We start from the raw sequence: 19,593 nt of genomic DNA on the forward strand, positions 1-19,593 counted from the left end.
AGAGTCCATTTTGGAAAAGACTAGGAAGCTAACCTGGCTTTGGATAGGGTCAAAATACCACCATTGTGAAACCATTTCATTGCAGTGTTGAAAATTTCCTCGTAAAAAGCAAATTTTCCAAAAAAAAAAAAAAAAAAAAAGCAAATTTTCCTATAACTGTAAATCAGTCCCTCACTGCAATTTTAGAAATCTATCCCCCACGACCCATCCCCCCCCCCAAAAAAACAACAGCTATTACCAGAAATTCTAGATGCAAGACAGTAGAAGCTGAGCTCCAGTATAATGAGGAGAGACTCTGAATGGTGCCTCGAGGCAGACCATACAAGAACAGGGTAGAAAGGAGTCATATACACTTAGAAAGCTCATTTAGGGAAAAGGCTGTGCATAATGCAAGCAGGCCCCAGAGTACAGACACTCCCTCCCGGCCTGCTCAGAGGCAGGCTGTGAGCCACGACACTGGCAGATGGCTGCCCCAGTGGCAATTGTGCATGCTCCAATGGCCGCCTCCCTCGTCCACCCTCAAGCACAGGCTTATGCGCCCATGAGGGGTGGGGAGCACCAGCAAACACTACCCCCAAAGAATAATGCCTTTCCCTAGGTAAGGTAAACAATTCCATCAGAAGGCAGAAGCCATTTCTCTCTGTGCAGGAAAAAGGAGCTACAAACATAAAGTTGCTCATTCAAAAGAGACAGATGATCTCCGCAAGCCAAGCAGTGCCAAACCGTCTGCAAAGGGTTTGCACATCCATCAGTACAGTGGCTATGTGGGGGAGGGGAGCAGGAGTATGGTAGGCCCACTCAGGGTGCAGGACTCTCTGGCCTCGGGCCATTTGTTTTTTGACTGGAACAGGACCCCCAGGGGAGAGTAGAAGCCAGCAGTCTTCCCACGGGGGCTCTAGCCTGAGCAAAGGTGCAAGCAAAGGTTTGATCTGGAGCGCACTCTCTATTCCAAATGCTCCCAGTCCTCCCAGTCCATACCCAAAGTCTGTCCACTTCAAGTATCCACACTTAACAAGATTTCAGGGGTGGTTTACTGTCGCGTTTTGAGCCAGACACTTCTCCCTCCTACCACTAACCCCCACCTTTTTTTTTAGTCACATGTGACTAAAAGAGAAATGGCAGTTCACTAGTCTTATGCCTAAAATAACCTACTGAGAAATATGGTTTATGAACTCTCCTGTAATACAATATATAATTCAGAGCCCAGCCATTTGTCACACTATTGAGTAATCCACAGGCATCCCAAGGGTCTGACAATAAAATTTGTAAATCAATAGCAAAAAGCAATGCACCTTTAGCCACTCAGGTAAAACATTAAGAACATTTTTTAGCAATGATTTTTTTTTAACTTAGAAAAAATGAATTTCTGACTACAAATACTTGTGAAGGAGCTGTATGCCAGAATGAAAGACTTTATGCTTTCTAGACCCCCTCTGACAGCTGATTTCAATGCAAAAATAAAAACCCCAAGATTCACATTTTCCCAATTAAAATAATGGCTTTCTTCTATAAACCCTGGTATTAGCATGACAGAGATGACCACATCAGTCGTAAGAAAAGTGCCTGTACCTTCTGCACCCAAGAAGAGCAAGCAAAATACCTGCTTTGTGCAAGAGGAAAGCACTTAAAACAGGATACAAAATAATAAATTATTGCAGTGCTGGGTCTAAAGCTATTTTTCTTTCTTCTGGATGATCAAACACTGAGTGTGAGCGTAGGGGTAGGCATCTTGATCTGCAAACATATTGCCATAGTGATTGGTGCTGAGATAGAAAGATAAAACAGGGAGAACTTCATTTATATTCCAAGGAACAGAAACAAGTGCCCTGATCGTTCAGCCCTACAAAGAGTCCTAATGCCAAATGAACGGTCTCCACCTCAGCCAGGGCATAGCACCCTTCAGGATCAGACATGGGCTATGTGTCTAAACTGCTGACCAATTATTGGCCTATAGCAGACCTCTCCTCAGGATGCAGCAGGTACACAGGGGCTAAAGACGCAGGCGTTGGGGCCCCATAGTAAGATTTCTCCCCCTGACACAGAAGTGAGACAGAGTCAGGTGTTTCTCTTTTTACCTAACATGTCACTTGGACGTTAAGTGACTTGGTTTTAATTTTTTTTTTATTTTGGAATAATTTTAGACTAGGAGAAAAGTTGCAAAAAAAAAAAAAAAAGAAAAAAAAAAGTAGAACTCCTTTAAACCCTCCACTCAGCTTCCCCAGACATTAACATCTTACAAAACCATACAATTATTGGAACTAAGAAATTAACACTGGTACAACAGTACTAACTAGAGACTTTATTCAGACTATACCCGTTTTTCCTCTAATGGCTTTTTTTCTGTTACAGAATTTTTTTTTTTTTTTTTAAGATTTTATTTATTCATGAGAGACAGAGACAGAAGCAGACTCCATGCAGGGAGCCTGACGTGGGACTCGATCCCAGGTCTCCAGGATCACGCCCTGGGCTGAAGGCAGCGCTAAACCTCTGAGCCACCTGGGCTGCCCTGTTACAGGATCTAATCTTGGATACCACACTGCACATAGTTGTCATGTCTCCTACAATCTGTGACATCTACTCAATATTTGTTTTTCTTGACCTGGATGTACTTGCAGAATAATGGCCAGCTTTTTTCTAGATCACACCTCACTTTAGGTTTGTCTGATGTCCACTACTATAAGAGCTGTTGCTATGAACCTGGCACTACAGTGGACACTTTATATGTTCACTGTATGTACTACTTAAGACAACTCTCTGAAGTAGGTATTAATTACTACCCCTATTTTGCAAGTGATACTTCATTAAATCTTAGTAAAATTAACAAACTTGCCCGAGACTACCCAGCTATAAAAGGCAGGGCTGAAGTATGGGCCCGGGGAGACCAATTCTACAACACTCCACCGCCTGCTATACTCCAGGCACTCAAACAACAACACACCAAGACACAGGCTGGACACTGCCTTCTGGCCGTTCCTTCTCTGGAGGACATTACTCTGAAGAAAGGGCACTCTAGCTTTCGTCATTTTTCCAAAGGAGACAAACTACTCCACTTTAACTTCTAAGTTCTGTCCAAACAACCAGTAATTTGTTTCTCTTAACAAGAAGCACCTCCCTGGCCTAAGGACAAAGAAGAGGCCACTGTTCTGAGACTTCATTCTGGACTAGCGGCAGGCAGAGATGAAATATATGAGCATGTAGGTGTGCTCCACTCAAAAGAACCCCCTTCCAATGGCTTCTGCAGGTGGAGACACTGCAGTCAGAGGAATTAAAAACAACAACAAAACCCCAGAAAAAAAATTTGTAAGGTCTTATATTTATTTATTCATGAGAGACACACACAGAGAGAGGCAGACACACAGGCAGAGGGAGAAGCAGGCTCCCTGCAGGGAGCCCAACGTGGGACTCCAACCCGATCCCAGGACCCCTGGATCACGCCCTGAGCCAAAGGCAGATGCTCAACTGCTGAGCCACCCAGGCGTCCCCAAACCCCAGAAACTTCTGACTGCTTTTCCATGTCCAACCCTGAAATGTCCAACACAACCTGGCACTTCCTCTTCCAAATTAGGCTCTTTGGGAAAGCTGAGGTACAACCCATTCCTGCAGCACAGGAGCAGGGGGTGAGAGGGAACTGTCAAGGGACAGGGCTATGGGAGACAGGATGGGAAGAACTCCAGCTGCACTCCAGGATTTGTTTCTAATGCTTAGAACTTTAGATCACTCAGTTGCACAGACTTGATTTTTCCCAAATAGCCTCTCTGGCAATGCTAATATGTTTTTCCTCTCATTCTGACTGATCAGCGAAATACATGGCTGGAAGGACTGCCTTGGAAGTAATTTCTTTGATGCTGGCAAAACTGAGAAAATATTCCCCTAGTTACACACCCTCACATCTATCCATCCCTGCCACCTGCCACTTGGCTACAGGTAAAGGCCATTACGGTAAAGAAGCAAAGGAGGCAGGAGGGCAGACCGCAAGGAAGGTAGAAGGGAAAAGGGCTCAGTATGAAAATGAGGAAGGGAGAGAGAACATTTTGTTCAAAGTGAGTCACTACAGAACTCAGACTTTCACTGACATGCATAAGCAGGGTTAGATGATGCCAGCAAATAGGTGAGAAGAGAGCCTTCTTTTGATCTGTCTCTTTTCCCCCACTGCCCTTCAACTCCTGAAGTGCCCCAGCCAATCTCATCACTAAGATGGACTCGAGGAAATTCGACATTTCAACTGGCTGTCCCTATTAACTAACTGTCGATCTTATGCAAGAGTCCCTCCCCTTTGAAATCTCCCATTCTATACCTAACTCCAAGGTATCTTCATCTAGGGTATTTTGATCAAATACTGGAAGTTGAAATGCTAATGGTCTTTAGGGAACAATTCCTCCAGCTTCTCCATCTGCAATCTAACCTAGGGAGAATCTAAAACCAGCTAAGAGGGATCCCTGGGTGGCGCAGCGGTTTGGCGCCTGCCTTTGGCCCAGGGTGCGATCCTGGAGACCCGGGATCGAATCCCACATCGGGCTCCCGGTGCATGGAGCCTGCTTCTCCCTCTGCCTCTCTCTCTCTCTCTCTCTCTCTCTCTCTCTCTCTGTGACTATCATAAATAAATAAAAATTTAAAAAATAAAATAAAATAAAATAAAATAAAACCAGCTAAGAGCCCTCAAACCTGACTGCAGACAGGGCTACTTAATCCACTGTTTTTAGGGACATCTGGATCTACCCTTAAGATCCCTAAGATTTAATCCAGGAAACAAAGCTTAAATAATTCTGCATCCTCTTGAATAATTCCCCCCCCTCAATGTCAACAGTCCCTAAAATATACATTACTTGGTTCCCACAGAGATCTCAAATTACATTGCTTTCAAACAATGATCCTGCAGATTGAAATCCTAGGAAAAGCGATGGGATTTGGGACCCTTCACTGATGGACCATGGGCTCCAAAAGAGACTAAGAGGTAACCACTCCTTTATGCTGCGCCTTGAGATCTTCCTCAATTAGTGTATACAAAGCACCAGGCACAAGAGGGTTCCCCAAAAAATGTTGGTTTTCTTCCCTTTCCCAACAGCTAGACTAGAGTCTCTGGGTCCTATTCTGCCCCAGTCAATCATTCTTGGCTATGGTAGACTAGACAACCTCCTCACTGTCTGTCCAAAAGCCTGACTTGGCAAAGCCCGGATGACAGAAAGGAGATTAATAAAATAATGTTTATACAACATGTAGAGGGCTGCGGGGATGGGGGGATAAAGGTAGTTTTATTTTTCCCCCTAGGCAAAAAAAAATTTTTTACAAACATACCCTATTACCATTGCATGAATACTCCACCTCTACCCAGATACACTATATCTACAGATAATCAAATCTGAAAACTTTTAATTCAAAGAAATAGTTCTTTCCTTTTAAATAACTGCTTATGCAAACCCAAAACAGATTATATTCTGTAAATAAATTAAAACACAACTCAATCTTTGACCACATCAACATATTATGGGAAATAAGGCAAGACCAACAATCTATTAGTTTATAAACAATATCAAAACAAAACCCCCACAGGAACAAAAATATATCAACCTAATTAATTAGAGCACAGACACCAAGAGGCTCACAGACCCCCTTGTACACTAGTTCTGCTTCATTCAGGTTCTTCTCAAGCCTACACCTAAGATCAGTGGCTAGCAGGATACCACACCAACTCTGACTAATGAAATTGCCAGGAACCTACAAAAGTCTTGATATTCCCTGGTTCAGAAAAGACAAGGTTGGATCAAGCTCAGAGGAGCTTTTGGTAAAGCTCTCCAGCTTGCCCCATAGGTCAAACAAAGGTCTCCTTATTAACTCCACCAGGACATTCCAAAAGTCCCCTGAATGATGTGCCCATCGGGTCTCACACTCCAGCTATGCAGTGTCTAGGGCTTAGATTGCTCTAGGAAGGGGATCCCTGGGTGGCTCACCAGTTTAGCACCTGCCTTCAGCCCAGGGTGTGTTGCTTACGTAACTACATTCCTAGTCTATAGGAGGACCTACAACATAAGCCCAGGCAGGCATTCAATGCCCCCCATGTTATCTCTACCATCAAGCATTGCATCTGAAACATACAACAAACATAACATGAAATAGGTAAGTTTTTTAATGTCACTGTCTCCGAAATTACTGTTTTAGTTCTCTTCTTCCACTTATTCTCAAACACCTCAAACCTAGGATTTTCTATCATCTTTCTTCACTTTCTCATCTCCCATTCACAGCACAGACCCTGCCTGGACTCAACTACACACTCATAGCTTACACTTACTTACATCTTTAGTTCTACTGCCTCGTTAGCTCTCCTCATCTCTCCTCCAGCCCTCTCTCCCACTGCCTCCTATCTCTGACAGAGGGGATGCTGTCCACCACAACCATGCCATTATTCCCTATATATCTCTGCCTCTCCAGCCAGAGAGATGTACTCCCAATCTGAGATCTCTGTTCATGCCATCCCCTCTCCATCCACTTATGCGTCCTACCTATTCTCTTTTCTACCTCGTCCATGTTTACTTCCTCTTAAGTTACCCTTAAGTTACCACTAATACTACAACAAAACCAAGAATGGGACAGTTTCTGGAAAAGAGCCTCTTATTCGAGTTCCAAGGCAGCCCTTGAGAGCTATTTCCAGCCCTGGTTAGTCCCAACCTTGGAGATGGCCTAGACAGTCTTAGCCAGCAGAGTGAGGCCAATATGAAAGAAAGAAAGAGAAGTCAAAGCTACACAAATCATCTGAGCCAAAGCCAAGCCCAGGGCATGAGGGCTGGGACTGGTTTTGGCAGCTTGTTTTCCATTATCCCTACTCCAGTTTAAGCTTTTCCTTTCAGCCAGTTTGGGTTTCCCGATCTTTGAGAGCTGAGGCTGTGCCATTCTGCTCAGGAGCCTTTATTAAACCTCAGAGAGAACAGGCAGATGCAAGAAGCAAGGACACAAGAGAGTAAGGGCCTAAGATAAGCATTAAGCATACAAATTCTTGTTAGAAAACAGACAGCCAATAGCTGCTCTCCATCACCACCCAAGTCCACAGACTGCAGACTAAACCTTGGTCTACACCATCCAGGAAATGGCAGGCCAAAGCCTGGGCAGAGATGCTGTGGTGCCAGTGCAGAGCTCAGCCAGCTAGTTTCAAAGTGGCCTCAGCACTGGCAGTGACTGCCGTGGAGTTCACAGGCTTTTCTGCCCTGGCTTCCACTTGTTCCCCCAGGAAGCATGGGATTTGGCTGCTAAGGAGCAGTAATGAGCCATACTAGGAGAGAACTCCACAAATGGGAAATGAGGATTCTCTGAAATGGAGAGATCTAAACTGTACTCAAGGAACCTTCTGGGGCCTTCACGTATTCCAGCCCACCTTCCTTTTCTCTCCCAGGACAAGGTAATTTGGAGCGTCAGAAAATGCTCATATGAGCCTCAAAAGGCCTGGCATCCTTCTGCTCTAAGCAGGTCTCCTGACAAATTCTTATTACCAAGGTACAAAAGAGATGCTCAGAGCAGAGAATGCTTGTTAAGCGTTAAGCCTTTGTTAAAGGCTTGGTAGACGGTTGTCGTGAGGGAGATGGGCCAGAAGTATAGGTAGGAAAGAATAAATAAAGCTCCCAGGGAATCCCCAGAAGACTGGAAAGCCTTCAAAATGGAAGTAGGAGGTCAGGGGGAGGCACTGTGCAGAAAAAAGTAGCACCAAAGATAAGCTATGTTGAACATGTCATCCTGAAAAGTTGCTAGAGATAGCAACTTGAGTTCAACAGAAGAGAGACATGACCCAAACACCACACAAAAGCTACCCTATTTCCTCTATCCAGCCCGTTATATCTTGTTAGTACTGCACTCAAGCCAAGCCGAGGCAGGGAAGAATCAAGAGAGGCCTACTGCTGTAGACATTCCTCAGACCTTCTGGTGGCAACCAAGTCCCACTGCACCACACTGATGAGACACAGGGGCTCAGGTATAAACTGCCCCTGACCAACACTCCACTGATCACCTGTGCTCATGGGCCTAGATATGTATGCATGTGTGTGCGTGCGCATGAGTGTGTGTGTGCACACATGTGAGATTGTGTGTATGTATGTATGTATGTGTGTGTACACACACACACATGCAAGGCAGGGCTGGGCCAGAAGCAGGTCATATGCTTGTGGAGCACCCTGAGGAAGATCTCTGCACACTAGGGAAGGAGGGAGGTGGTGGAGGGCACAGGTGTCCCACCTCAACTCAGCCTATGGGATAATAGAAAAAAAATATCTGGCCTTTATCCCTGGTTCTTGGCAAAGAGCTCCTAAAATCCCTGGAATTCAGGAGTGACAAGAGTATCTTTGTTATTCCAGAGTTTATGCTGATGCAATAACTCGGGCAGAGGGAGGGGAGAAAACAGCTTTAGATAATTTCAGAATGAGGATAGATCACCAGAAAGAGTAAGCTATGATTTTTTTTTAAAAACTTTCCTATTTATTTTTTAAGAATTTCATTCATTTATTCATGAGAGACACAGAGAGAGAGAGAGAGAGGCAGAAACACAGACAGAAGGAGAAGCAGGTTCCATGCAGGGAGCCTGATGTGGGACTTGAACCTGGGACTCCAGGATCACGCCCTGAGCCAAAAACAGACGCCCAACCGCTGAACCACCCAGGCATCCCAACCCATGATTAATTATAGAGCTGAAACTTTTAGCCCCATCTGCTGACCTCCAGGAAGAGGTGGGAGGGCTGAAGATGAAGTTCAATCACCAATGTCCAATGACTTAATCAATTATGTGTATGAAATTCAAACTCCATAAAAGCCCTTGAACAACAGGTTTCAGAGAGCTTCCAGTCTGGTGAACACACCTAAGTTGTGGGAGGGTGGGTGTTTAGAGATGGCAGGGAGGTGTTGTATGCCTTCCCCCATACCATACCTTGCCTTATGCATCTCTTCCATTTGGGTGTCCCTGAGCTGTAGCTTTCACAATAAGCCAATAAATTAAAGTATATTCCTGAGTTCCCTGAGCTAGGAGTTGTCCTAGCAAATTATCAAACCTGAGGAGGAGGTTGTGGAAATTTCCAATGTACAGCTGGTCAGTCATACAGACAGGGTGGCCTGGGGCTTGCAACTAGCAGCTGAAGTAGATGCAGTGTCCCTGAGACCCTTAACTTACAGGATCTGACACAGCTCTAGGAATATGGGGTCAGAATTGAACTGCTGGACACTCAGGTGGTATGTGAGGACTCAAGAATCACATGGCCCCTTCCAAGCTGCAAGGAGCCAAAGGCCTCCCAGAGGCAATCCCACAGAGTCACCCAGACCAGACTCAGGTGCTCCTTAAGACAGATGTCCAGGGCCTACAGGAAATCAGGCTCCTCTCTTAAATACTTGAAACAGAGTAGTTGGTCTACTATAAATGAGGTTTTTAAAATTCAATTCCCTCCTATTGCTCGTGCAGATCTGAAATGATCTGACCAGATGGCTGGTGCTCTATAATTCTTGGATTGCTCTCATCAGTTGTTGATGATTTGGATTTTTTTCTTTTCCTTTTTTTTTTTTTTTAACCCCCTCACATGAATGTGTTCCTGCAGAGGCTGTCTGCATGCTCCCATTAAGTGGGCTCTTTGTGCTGATGCCAGTACTTCTCAGGTTCTAAAAGCCTCCTCTTAGAAGTCAGCTCAGGTCAATAGGGAACCCCAAGTTTGAGCTTCCCTGAGCCCACATGGAGCCAACAAGCAGCACTAGCTCACAGCAGGACAATAGGGCTCTTTGCTCAGGCTGCCTTATTACCTTTACTTCTCCTTCAGGTCCCCAAGGAAAGGAAGGCAACAAAGGTGTATTTTCTTTTTTTTTTTAATGACAACTTCAGCCACTTACTGAACATTTCTTATGTGCCAGGACCTGTGTGAAACATTTTACATATGTTAACCTTGTTTTATAGTCTCACATCATCTCTGGGAAGCAGATATTTTCAGATGAGGAAACTAAGGCTCAAAGATTCTCATCAACCTAGCCAAGAACACACAGCTCAAAAAAGAGAATTTTCATAGAGTTGGAAGTTTAGCATTGTAAAATCTGACTCACTGAGCTATAAACAATACAAAGAAAAGGAAGGCCCCAGCCTCACCAGATCCTCCTTCATGCCCTCAGGGAGCACAGGACACTTCCATTAGGACATTCAAAACATTCTAGTGCCTCTTTCTGTCTCTACATCTTCTGGGAAACGGTAAGGTACTGAAGGTAGGGGTCATGTCTCATTTGCTCCTCAAAAAGACAGCACTGGCATGGTGATGAGGAGCTCAGGCTTGGGGCCAGACAAAGCTAGTTTTGAATTCTGACTCTGCCACTTATCAGTCATTTGACTAAGTCACTTCTGAGACTCAGTTCTATCTATAAAAGTGAGGATAGTTGCAGCACCTGCCCTCAAAGAACGGCCAGCACAACCAACACTCAGTAAATGTGACACATCACCTGTATCTCTGGCACAGAGGATATTCTGAGAAAAGCCCAGGGAGCAGAGACTCTATCACATTTGGATGTGCCCAGCTTTCTGCAGTAACCACAGCACAAAGTCCTAGGTGTCAGGGGTCCTTAGCTCCAAGACAAATTTCTGAATTGTTTGCCCAGAACCCATAGGACCTGCCAGCAAACAGTTTTCCTCTGCTTGCTTGTGAACAGATGATGCTGAATCCACACTCAAATGCTTGCTGTGCCTCCGTAAGGTGAGACAGATCTCAAAATAAACCAGAAGACAGAGAGAGACAGGAAAATCACTTCCAGGAACAAGAGGCTCACAGTGAGGATGCTGACAGTAATAACAGAGGCAGGCAGACTTCAGGAGAGTGACCTGCAGCAGCTAGGGCTGCAAGGCTGGGGCCCAATTTCCACCTGGCCTGGTGGGAAGACCCCTAAAGCCATGGGTAGGTCCCCTGGTGTTCCAGGCCACAGTAGGCAGCCTGGAAAGCTACCCTCATATGAGCCCAGACCATGTATCCCAGGATGCCCTCCTGGACGCCTGAGGACAACAGAGCTGAGGTTCTCCCTTCAGAGACCTGAAGGGACAAAAATTACTGAATTAGGGGTAATACCTGTCAACAAAAACTAGCCATTTCCTTAAAAGTCCCCAAAAGATACTCCATCATCTTCCTTGTGCCGAGTCCCTGACTTCCAGGCAGAAAAAGTCCCCCCTCCCCCCCCCAATCAAAAATCTCTGTGAAGGGAGGAACAGAGGGCACTTCAGGACCAAAGAAGTCTCTCCTCCTCACCTGAAGTACCCCTCCCCACTGAAGACCAGAAGCCTACACATTCATGCACCTTCCCTGGCATTCAAATCCACAATCAAGTTTAAAAGATAGCACAAATGGACAATTTACTATTTAAAATCAGAACTGAGCATACTGAGTGATATCTTCATGCCAAGAATCCTCACAACAGGCAGGGTAGAACATTTCCTCCATGTCACCAATAGGGAAACTGAAGAGAAGAAGGATTCAGTGATTCGCCCAAGATCCATCCTCTAGATAGCAAAGCCAGGATTTAAACCCAGGATTGGTTGAGTCTGAAGTCTGTCCTCTTAACTGCTAAATTATACTACATCCTCATTCATGTACCCATCAAACAGGTTCCCACTACAGACTACATTCCTTTTAACATTCCTTCAAGTAGCTGTGTTAGAAGCTCGCAGGTAGCATTCAGAATGTGGAGGATTAAATATTTTACTCTGATTGAAGGCAAGTGCCAGCCTTTCCACAGAGACCACCAAGAGGTCAATTTCCTGCAAAAAGACACACATACAAAACCTTCTTAATATAACAAACAGAACATCTCAATCCTATACTGGTGCCCTACAAAGTCTTCTCCACCTCCCCCGGTCTGACTCCACAGCCCTACACTCTGAATCACCCCACACCTAATCTTCCCTTACCCATCTCACTTTGATGGTGAGTGTAGGCAAAAATTTTCTTGGGATGAGGCCGGCATAACTGGAACCAGACCTGCTTTGCCCCCTGAGCTGTGGGCCTCCGTGTCTGTGCTCAACCAGAACACACCAGCCTTTGAGGGCAGGTTCAAAGTAATCTGGTGCAGATTTTATAAGAGGCTCTTGGGAAACCAGAAGGCAAAGGTGAGGTTAATGGGGTATTAAGTTAAACGTAAAAAAATCAGTGTTCCGCTCTAATTCTCCAGGAGACACTCAGAGCCCTCAGCTTGGCCTTGTCACCAATGCTCTGGCTCTCCCTCCTAAGGTGAGAGAGACAGGCTCCTTTGTTTAGCATTAACACAGCAGCCCCACTGCCAGAGGGGACTGGGCCAAGGCCCCAGGTCAGAACTTTCAGGCTTGTTCTACAATGTAGACCAGGGCCTTGAAGATTGCCACAGGAAAAGAGACCCTAGGATTGGAGGTCACGGGACACTGACCTCATCTGCTCTAAGCACTTGGCTGGTTACAAGTGGTACAAGCATTGTTAACCACATTAACAGTGTAAATAGCCCACATACTCCATGTCCCATCCTGGTGAGCCCTCTTATTTTGGTCCTCAAGGCTCAGAGAGCTCAGTTCTCAGAGAAGCTGCTGAAGGACAGCCAGAGGTTAGAGCTGCTGAACCCCATACCTCTGTTCCTAAAACCTCCCTCTACCCCAAGCCATTGGCTTCTACTTCACTTCCTTGGTGCTTCATTACTCTTCGGTGGCACCCACTACCCGTATGCAAGCCCAGCAGGAGTGATATTGCTACCAGAAAGTTGGCTGGCACAGTAAATGCTGCCTCTGCCAGCACAGCAGCAACAGGGGGCAGTGAGGACACTGTGATAAATACTGGCTCAGAGCTGATGAAACTCCATTGTGGCAGCTGCCAGGGCTTGCCATCCACCTTGCCACAGTGCCAGCAGCCTACGCTTGAGAACAGACCCAAGTGTCACCATAGTGGGGCACTAGTCAACAACGGCTGGGACCAGAAGGACAAAGGGGAGAAAGGTGGGTCGAGGCTCTGTGGTCATAGGACAAGTCAGCTGAGTGACACAGGTCAATGAGCCTGAATGTTTGCACAGGAAAATTAAGATGATCATGTACTCACTGTTGTGAAGATTGAACAAGATTATGCACATGAAGCACATAACATAGTACCTGATTAAACTCTCCACAAAAGCTGTTACTTTCTAGGCCATGGGCCCAGGTTCATAAAAGGGCTAGAAAGATGCTCCTTCTGAGGATGCCCCATTTAAAAACCAGGCCAGGACCAGCCCCTGTTTCTTGGCACAGGTTCCTTTAGCAACAGAACACTCCTGCCCCACACCAGTGCTCAGTACTCTCCTGTGAACAATATTTCAGTAGCACTGAGCCGAGCAGCAGAGCCTAAAATAGCATTTGCAGAGTGAGGCACATGTCATTGCTTCTCCTGTGTTTCAGAAGTGCAAGGAAATAAAGTTTTCAATCATTTGCTCAGAAAGCTCGGCCACCCACCACCTGCCTTCCTTTCAGGGCACTCACATGCCACAATCTCTCTTCTGCTGGAAAATGAAGGTCCTAAGGCCTGCAGCAGCAGCCATCCCTTGGAAGGACCACACTGTTCCCCTCCAGTGGGCCACAGAGTGACTGCTCTTTCAAAGCAGCACTGTGGGGACAAAGAACCTATGCACTTAGAATTCAGAGTGTGTTTCACAGGGAGAGGGCTGGGCTCAGTACCTGGCCGAAGGGCCTGCCACTCATAGGTCGGGTGAAACACCTCCAGGACCTCAGAGTCCAGCTCCTCTTCTGCTGTGGTATCCTTTCTCTCCGCTTCTTTGGTGCTGCTCTTCTCTGGGCTGGTGAGCGCAAACTCCTTCAGAGAAAGGAAAACACAGGGCGTGACCCACTATCAGGCATCAGGCAAACAGAAAGAACATGGCCTGGGTGGTACATTCTTCTCCTCTATACTCCTCCCCTTCCCATCCTTACTTATACCCTTCACAGGCTTAGCCTCAAAACCAGTAGGAGTGAGGTGATACAGTTAATCAACACGTAGCATATGTTATGTGTATATAGCACTTCTGTATATGAGTAAGGAAAAACTCCACAAAATTCAATACTATCTCAAGGGGGTTAAGAAAACAAGCTGGGGAGAAGGGGTGTCAAAGGAGACAATAAAAGCCTTTTGCTTTTTACTTGCTGTGTTATTATACAGTCTGACATTTGAAACTCTTACCTAGTTGCTCTTACAAGTAAAAAAGATATATATAGAAGAAAAAAATGCACACATGAATGGGAGAATAAGTCTTCAAATGGTCACCCTGGACATACAGAAGCTGCCAGCTGGGGCCCAGCTGGTTCCAATGAAGCCCAGCAGGGCACAAAAGGGGCCTGGCAATTCCTCAGGGTACCCACAGGGCATAAATGACCTCTTGGGATGTTACAATCCATGGTGGTGGAAGGGCTACAAATGGGAAGCTTGAAAGTCTGGCTGGAGTTAGGGAGGAGTGAGAGAGGAAGAAGTCAAAGCTGAAAACCAATTCCTAAAACCTGTTTCCTTCCACCTCATGGAGAGCATGAAGGATTCACGAGATGGTATCTGTGGAGCACTTTGAGCTCAGGAGACAGAGATGCAAGATAAATACAAAGTATTATTCATTTTGCTCCTTTACAGCCTCCCGTCCTTCCTGTCCCATATTTAAATCTTTCTTGCATAAGAGCAGTAGAGCCTCAGGAAACTATAACCAGAGGGTTCCAGAGCTCTGAGATAGCCAAGGAGGAACCCCTACTAGCACACCGGGAGGTTAGTTCAACCTTCCCACCTCCTGAATCTTCCCCTAGTAACAGTGTATTTCATGATTTCCTACGAACCCAAACCTGAGCTAGGACCTTTACACACATCTCATTATGGTTTCCCAACAATTTTAACCTTGCATGGGAGGGAGCAATGCATCTCTTCCAAGCAGCACCCCAGTTCCAAATAGGTATCCCCACCTACCCAGTTCCTTAGGGTGTCACCTTTAATTAGCTGTCAGAGGGAAGGTAAGGTCAAGGTGTTAGTTACTGGTAATGACAATGGAAAGTCCCTTCAAGGATTTTTACATTTTAACAAGAAATAAAGGCATGATATTCAAATAGCAGGATTTCAGGTCTTGTTAAGGACCAGTAAGGAGGCAATCTTGGACAAGAATTCCCCAAATCATGTCACAAGCAATGAGAGGCAGAGACTACAGCATGATGGTTAAGAACTCAAGCTCCACATCACATAACCCAAAGTTTGAATCCCAGTTTCCTACGCCTCCCAGAAAGTTAATTAATTTTCTAGGCCTGTTTTCACACTTGTAAAGTAGAAGTCATGGTGACACCTAGTTCATATATTACATGAGGCACCACCTTGTAAACTATTAACCCTGGGTACATGGTAGCCATTACTCTTATTACGTGTAAAGACAATCATAGGTTCCAGGTTGGATGAGTCTGTGCTATGACATCCAACAGTGACTCTACACTATGACATGATTCAGGCAGGTCAGGTTTGGTTTGTCGTCATCTGTGCAGCCTGGCCCATCGAACCCCTCCTACTCTTTCAACATGAAATTCACACAGATCTGAGCCAAAAGAAAACTAGGAGAAGAAAAGCAGGCATGCTTATGGGACTACAGGAAAGACAGAATGGCAGGAGACACTGGCCAAAAGCCAGATTTCCTAAGAGCGGGCTCTGGGTTTTTCTCTTTCACCAGCATATCCCCAGAAAAGGACTCAGTTTATGGTCATCCAAGAACAAAGGAATGGAGAAACAATCCACTCCCACAGGCATGTACATCTTCTGGATGCTCTGGACTGAGGCAAACCCAAAGTAGCCATATCTACTAGAACCCAGGTACTAGGCCCACGTTCCAGAACAAAGAGTTCCTTGTCCACAAAGTACCTGAAGCCTATGTAATCCAGGGCCCATCCATGCCGGTCAGCCTCTGCCATAAGCACCATACACTAGACCATGGGACTAGGAGAATGTTAGTAAAATCTGCCTCCAAAGTGTGGGGGGTCAAATGCCTCCAAGGGCCAGGTGGGGCCAGGTGTACAATGGGGAGTGGTACTGCGAAAGTGCTGTGAAAAGTGGAGCCCTCCTGCCTTGACTGAGGAACACAGCTGCTATTCAGCTGGCCCACCACTGCCATGAAAAAAAGAAAACAGGTAAACAGATTTTTATGTCAACTTTTCCTATTTTAGAACACTAAGAGGGCCAAACTAAATGTTTCTAAGCTTTAAACTGCAGCTCTTGCTTTAGTCTATTAGCCAGGTAACTCCTGGCAGGTGTGGCTGTAAGCAAACAACCAAATTCTCATCACCAAGAGAAGCAGAAAGAGGCAACAGGAATGGTAATGATGAAAACATGGCAAAAAGCCCTTCAAACTCAAGGCTGGGCCAGTGTTTATTCTCTTGATGAGGCACTGGGAAGCCTCTTTTTCTAGATTTCTTTCAAGATTAATAAAGTAAACTCAATAAGGACACTGATGAACCACTGAGCCACATGCCTCAAGCCCTAGAGAGGCTACTAATCCCACCACTGTTCAAAATGTTTTTTGAGCTTCCACTTGGTGTCACCTCTGAAACAGATTTTAAGCTACATGCTCACACACGCACACACACATGCACAGACACACACACATGATCTGCCATTATTTTACAGTCCAAATCTGCTTTTAGTAAAGGTGATACAAAATTGGTGCTCCTCTGATCAGCTCACCCTATTCAAATCTAACTCTGAGTGACTTTGGACAGTTTGCCCAAATCACATCTGACAAGTACTGAGGGCATCAGTCAGTTCAAAAGGGGCATTTCAGAAAAGGTTTTGAGGAAAAGCAGGTAACCAGGTTGAGGCTATAATGATAAATCAGCAGCTACCATTGGGAGCTCCAGGCTATAAAGTGCCTTCCAAACCTCACAAATCATCCAAGTTTCAACCGTGAAGAGTACGTTTTTATTCCCATTTTACAGATGAGGACGGGTACAGGGCTTATGCAAAAAATCACACTGCTGAGAAAAGTACAGCAGAAGATTTCAGTCAGGCTTGCCTCGCTCCAAAGCTCATGCATGACTTTTGACTCCCTTCTGTGCATCTGTTCTTAGTCACGGGTCCTACTGATTGTGCCCTGCATGTTGAGGGAATTAAAAGGGGAGGGGGCAGAGTGAGATCACCTTAGCATGTCTGCCAGCGCATCCCCCCTCCCAGGAAGGGAAGACTTTCATGGAGCAAGTCAAAAACCAGTCCAAGAGAAAGGACAACCAAGACTAGCCCCTCTGTACTTAGGCAGTGCCCTCAATAGGAGATAAAGACCAGGAGGTGAGAGAAGCCAGCCAGCCCTTGGTCAGTTCTCAAGTAACCCTTATGTTCTAGTGCCCTCTCAGCTGGCTTCCCATGGCTCCCTTCAGTACTGAAACCTTAGCCCTCTCTTTTCCCTGCCACTATCACTCCAAATACCAATTTCTTCTCAACTGACTGGCAAGACATTCCAGCTAAGGTGTTAGCTACAACAGCTTACCATGTATCACTTCCTTGCACTTGCATGTGAGTAAGAGATTCTTAAGGACCAAAGCCTTTAAGATCCAGGAGAATGAATGAATCTCTAATGGTAAGCTGAGAGACACTGTGACAGAGACAGACTGCCAGGGCAACATTTTGGGACAGGATCCCTCCCTGACAAAGCCCTACATTAAACCATTAAAGCAGCCACCCCCTTACTAAAAATAACAGCTGACATTTATTGACCATACTCTGCCAGTCCCAATGCTAGGTGTTCTCTATATAGAGTCACACTTAATCTACACTTAAGATAGAGATTATCAACCCTATTTTATGGATGAGGAAACAAAGCTCAGAAATGGCCAAACTGGGGATCCCTGGGTGGCTCAGCGGTTTAGCGCCTGCCTTTGGCCCGGGGCGTGATCCCTGGAGTCCCGGGATCGAGACCCACATCGGGCTCCCTGCATGGAGCCTGCTTCTCTCTCTGCCTGTGTCTCTGCCTCTGTGTGTGTCTCTCATGAATAAATAAGTAAAAATCTTAAAAAAAAAAAAAAAAAAGAAATGGCCAAACTGGCAAAGTAGGTGGCAAAGGGAACTTACCAAGGGCCTGTGCTCCTTCCACTGGTTCCACTACCTCCCACATCACTATCTTTCCGAAGCCCAGTGACCACACACCCACAACTGCAACCACACTGCTCCTAAGCTGTGGCAACCCAAAGAGATCTGACAACAGAAGCCAGGAAAGGTGGCTAGCTCCAGATCACACCCTCATACACACCAACAGTCTTTACTAGGTGGCCATTAACTTGCACAAATGCCCTTGGGGCCACTAGGAGCTCCTGCCTGGACTCCAGGTTCTGTAGAAAGGATCATGACCACCTCCACCAACCCCACCACCCATTTTCACTGTTGTGAAGGTGGATGGCTGCATAATTTGGATTTTAAATGCCAACAGGGCAGCAATTTTTATGGTATGAGAGAAAAGATGCTTCAACTCCTACTTGTGCTTTAGCACATGATGAAAGATTATGACAAATGGATACAGCTTAGGAACAGACATAAGGATAAAAGTAGCTTCTGTTGATGAAAGTCAGTATTAACATTTTTCTGAGACTAAACTTAATAGAGCTAATATAAATGGGCCAGAATAATTATGGCTCTGAAAGCTCATCTATTTGGTTGGACTATTATCCAAAAGGGACTTACTAACACACAGTCCTTAAGCAAATTCATCAGCACGTTTTTGTTAATTGTGCATCTGCTAAAGCTCATGATGGGGAGCACCAGCTCCTGTGAGCTGCAGGTTGTGGGGGTGGGGGGGACACAGAACCCTGATTCCTTGAGACACTTGGGTGCTTTTCTGGCCAAGGCTATGCCAAAACAGCCCCTAACTCATGCTGTGGGATCTCAATCCTCATTAGCCCTGAGGAAAAGGAAAAAAAACACACACACACACACACACACACACACACACACACCAGCACCAGCGAGATCTTAAGGAACATAAAAAGCTCAAAAGAGGGCAGCCCTGGTGGCGCAGCAGTTTGGCGCCGCCTGCAGCCTGGGGTGTGATCCTGGAGACCCAGGATCGAGTCCCACATCGGGCTCCCTGTGTGGAGCCTGCTTCTCCCTCTGTGTCTCTGCCCCTCTCTCTCTGTGTCTATGAATAAATAAATAAAGTCTTTAAAAAAAAATAAAAAGCTCTAAAGAATTCGTGACTCTTAACTGCACTTTCTCTTATGCTCCACAAAGTGGGGAGAAAGGCAGAGAGAAAACAAATGACTTTAGAGAGAAGGTGGAAGCTTGCCATGAGCCAGAGGTGAACCTCAGCTGAGCTGGATTGTTATTAAATTCATTACAATTGTCATTTGCACTTCAAGGCCCTCCTGCTCCAAAGCCTGCAGCACTTACCCAACATTTAGTAGGAGCCCCTGAGGTTGGGGAAGGTGGCCAGGGGAGGTTGAAACTGTCAGAAAGCTGACAGTCAAGGCTTCTCAGGAAAGAGGAAAAAGGGGGCACTGGGAGCTGGTCAAGGGCAGACTCTTGCTAGGGCCAGCCAGGAGACAGAACCAGGAGCCTTGGCTTGCTGCAGCCAGGCCAAGCTCAGAGCCTTCTCAGTCATTCTACTCCTGCCTGTGGCAGCGACAGAAACCCTGAGCAGTCA

At 45.8% G+C, this 19,593-nt stretch overlaps 1 protein-coding gene across 2 annotated transcripts in view; it reads right to left on the bottom strand.

Moving 5' to 3' along the window:
- The window catches only part of SIL1 (SIL1 nucleotide exchange factor), a 219,446-nt gene that overhangs the window by 141,987 nt on the left and 57,866 nt on the right, over window positions 1–19,593 (bottom strand). For both annotated transcript variants that reach the window (XM_038552319.1, XM_038552318.1), the window contains exon 3: window positions 13,643–13,778. In XM_038552319.1, coding sequence (XP_038408247.1) covers window positions 13,643–13,778 — 136 coding nt within the window. The remainder of the gene's footprint in view (window positions 1–13,642; window positions 13,779–19,593) is intronic.

Source organism: Canis lupus, chromosome 11 (genome assembly GCF_011100685.1).
Source record: "Canis lupus familiaris isolate Mischka breed German Shepherd chromosome 11, alternate assembly UU_Cfam_GSD_1.0, whole genome shotgun sequence".
In the NCBI taxonomy this organism is placed as follows: Eukaryota; Metazoa; Chordata; class Mammalia; order Carnivora; family Canidae; genus Canis; species Canis lupus.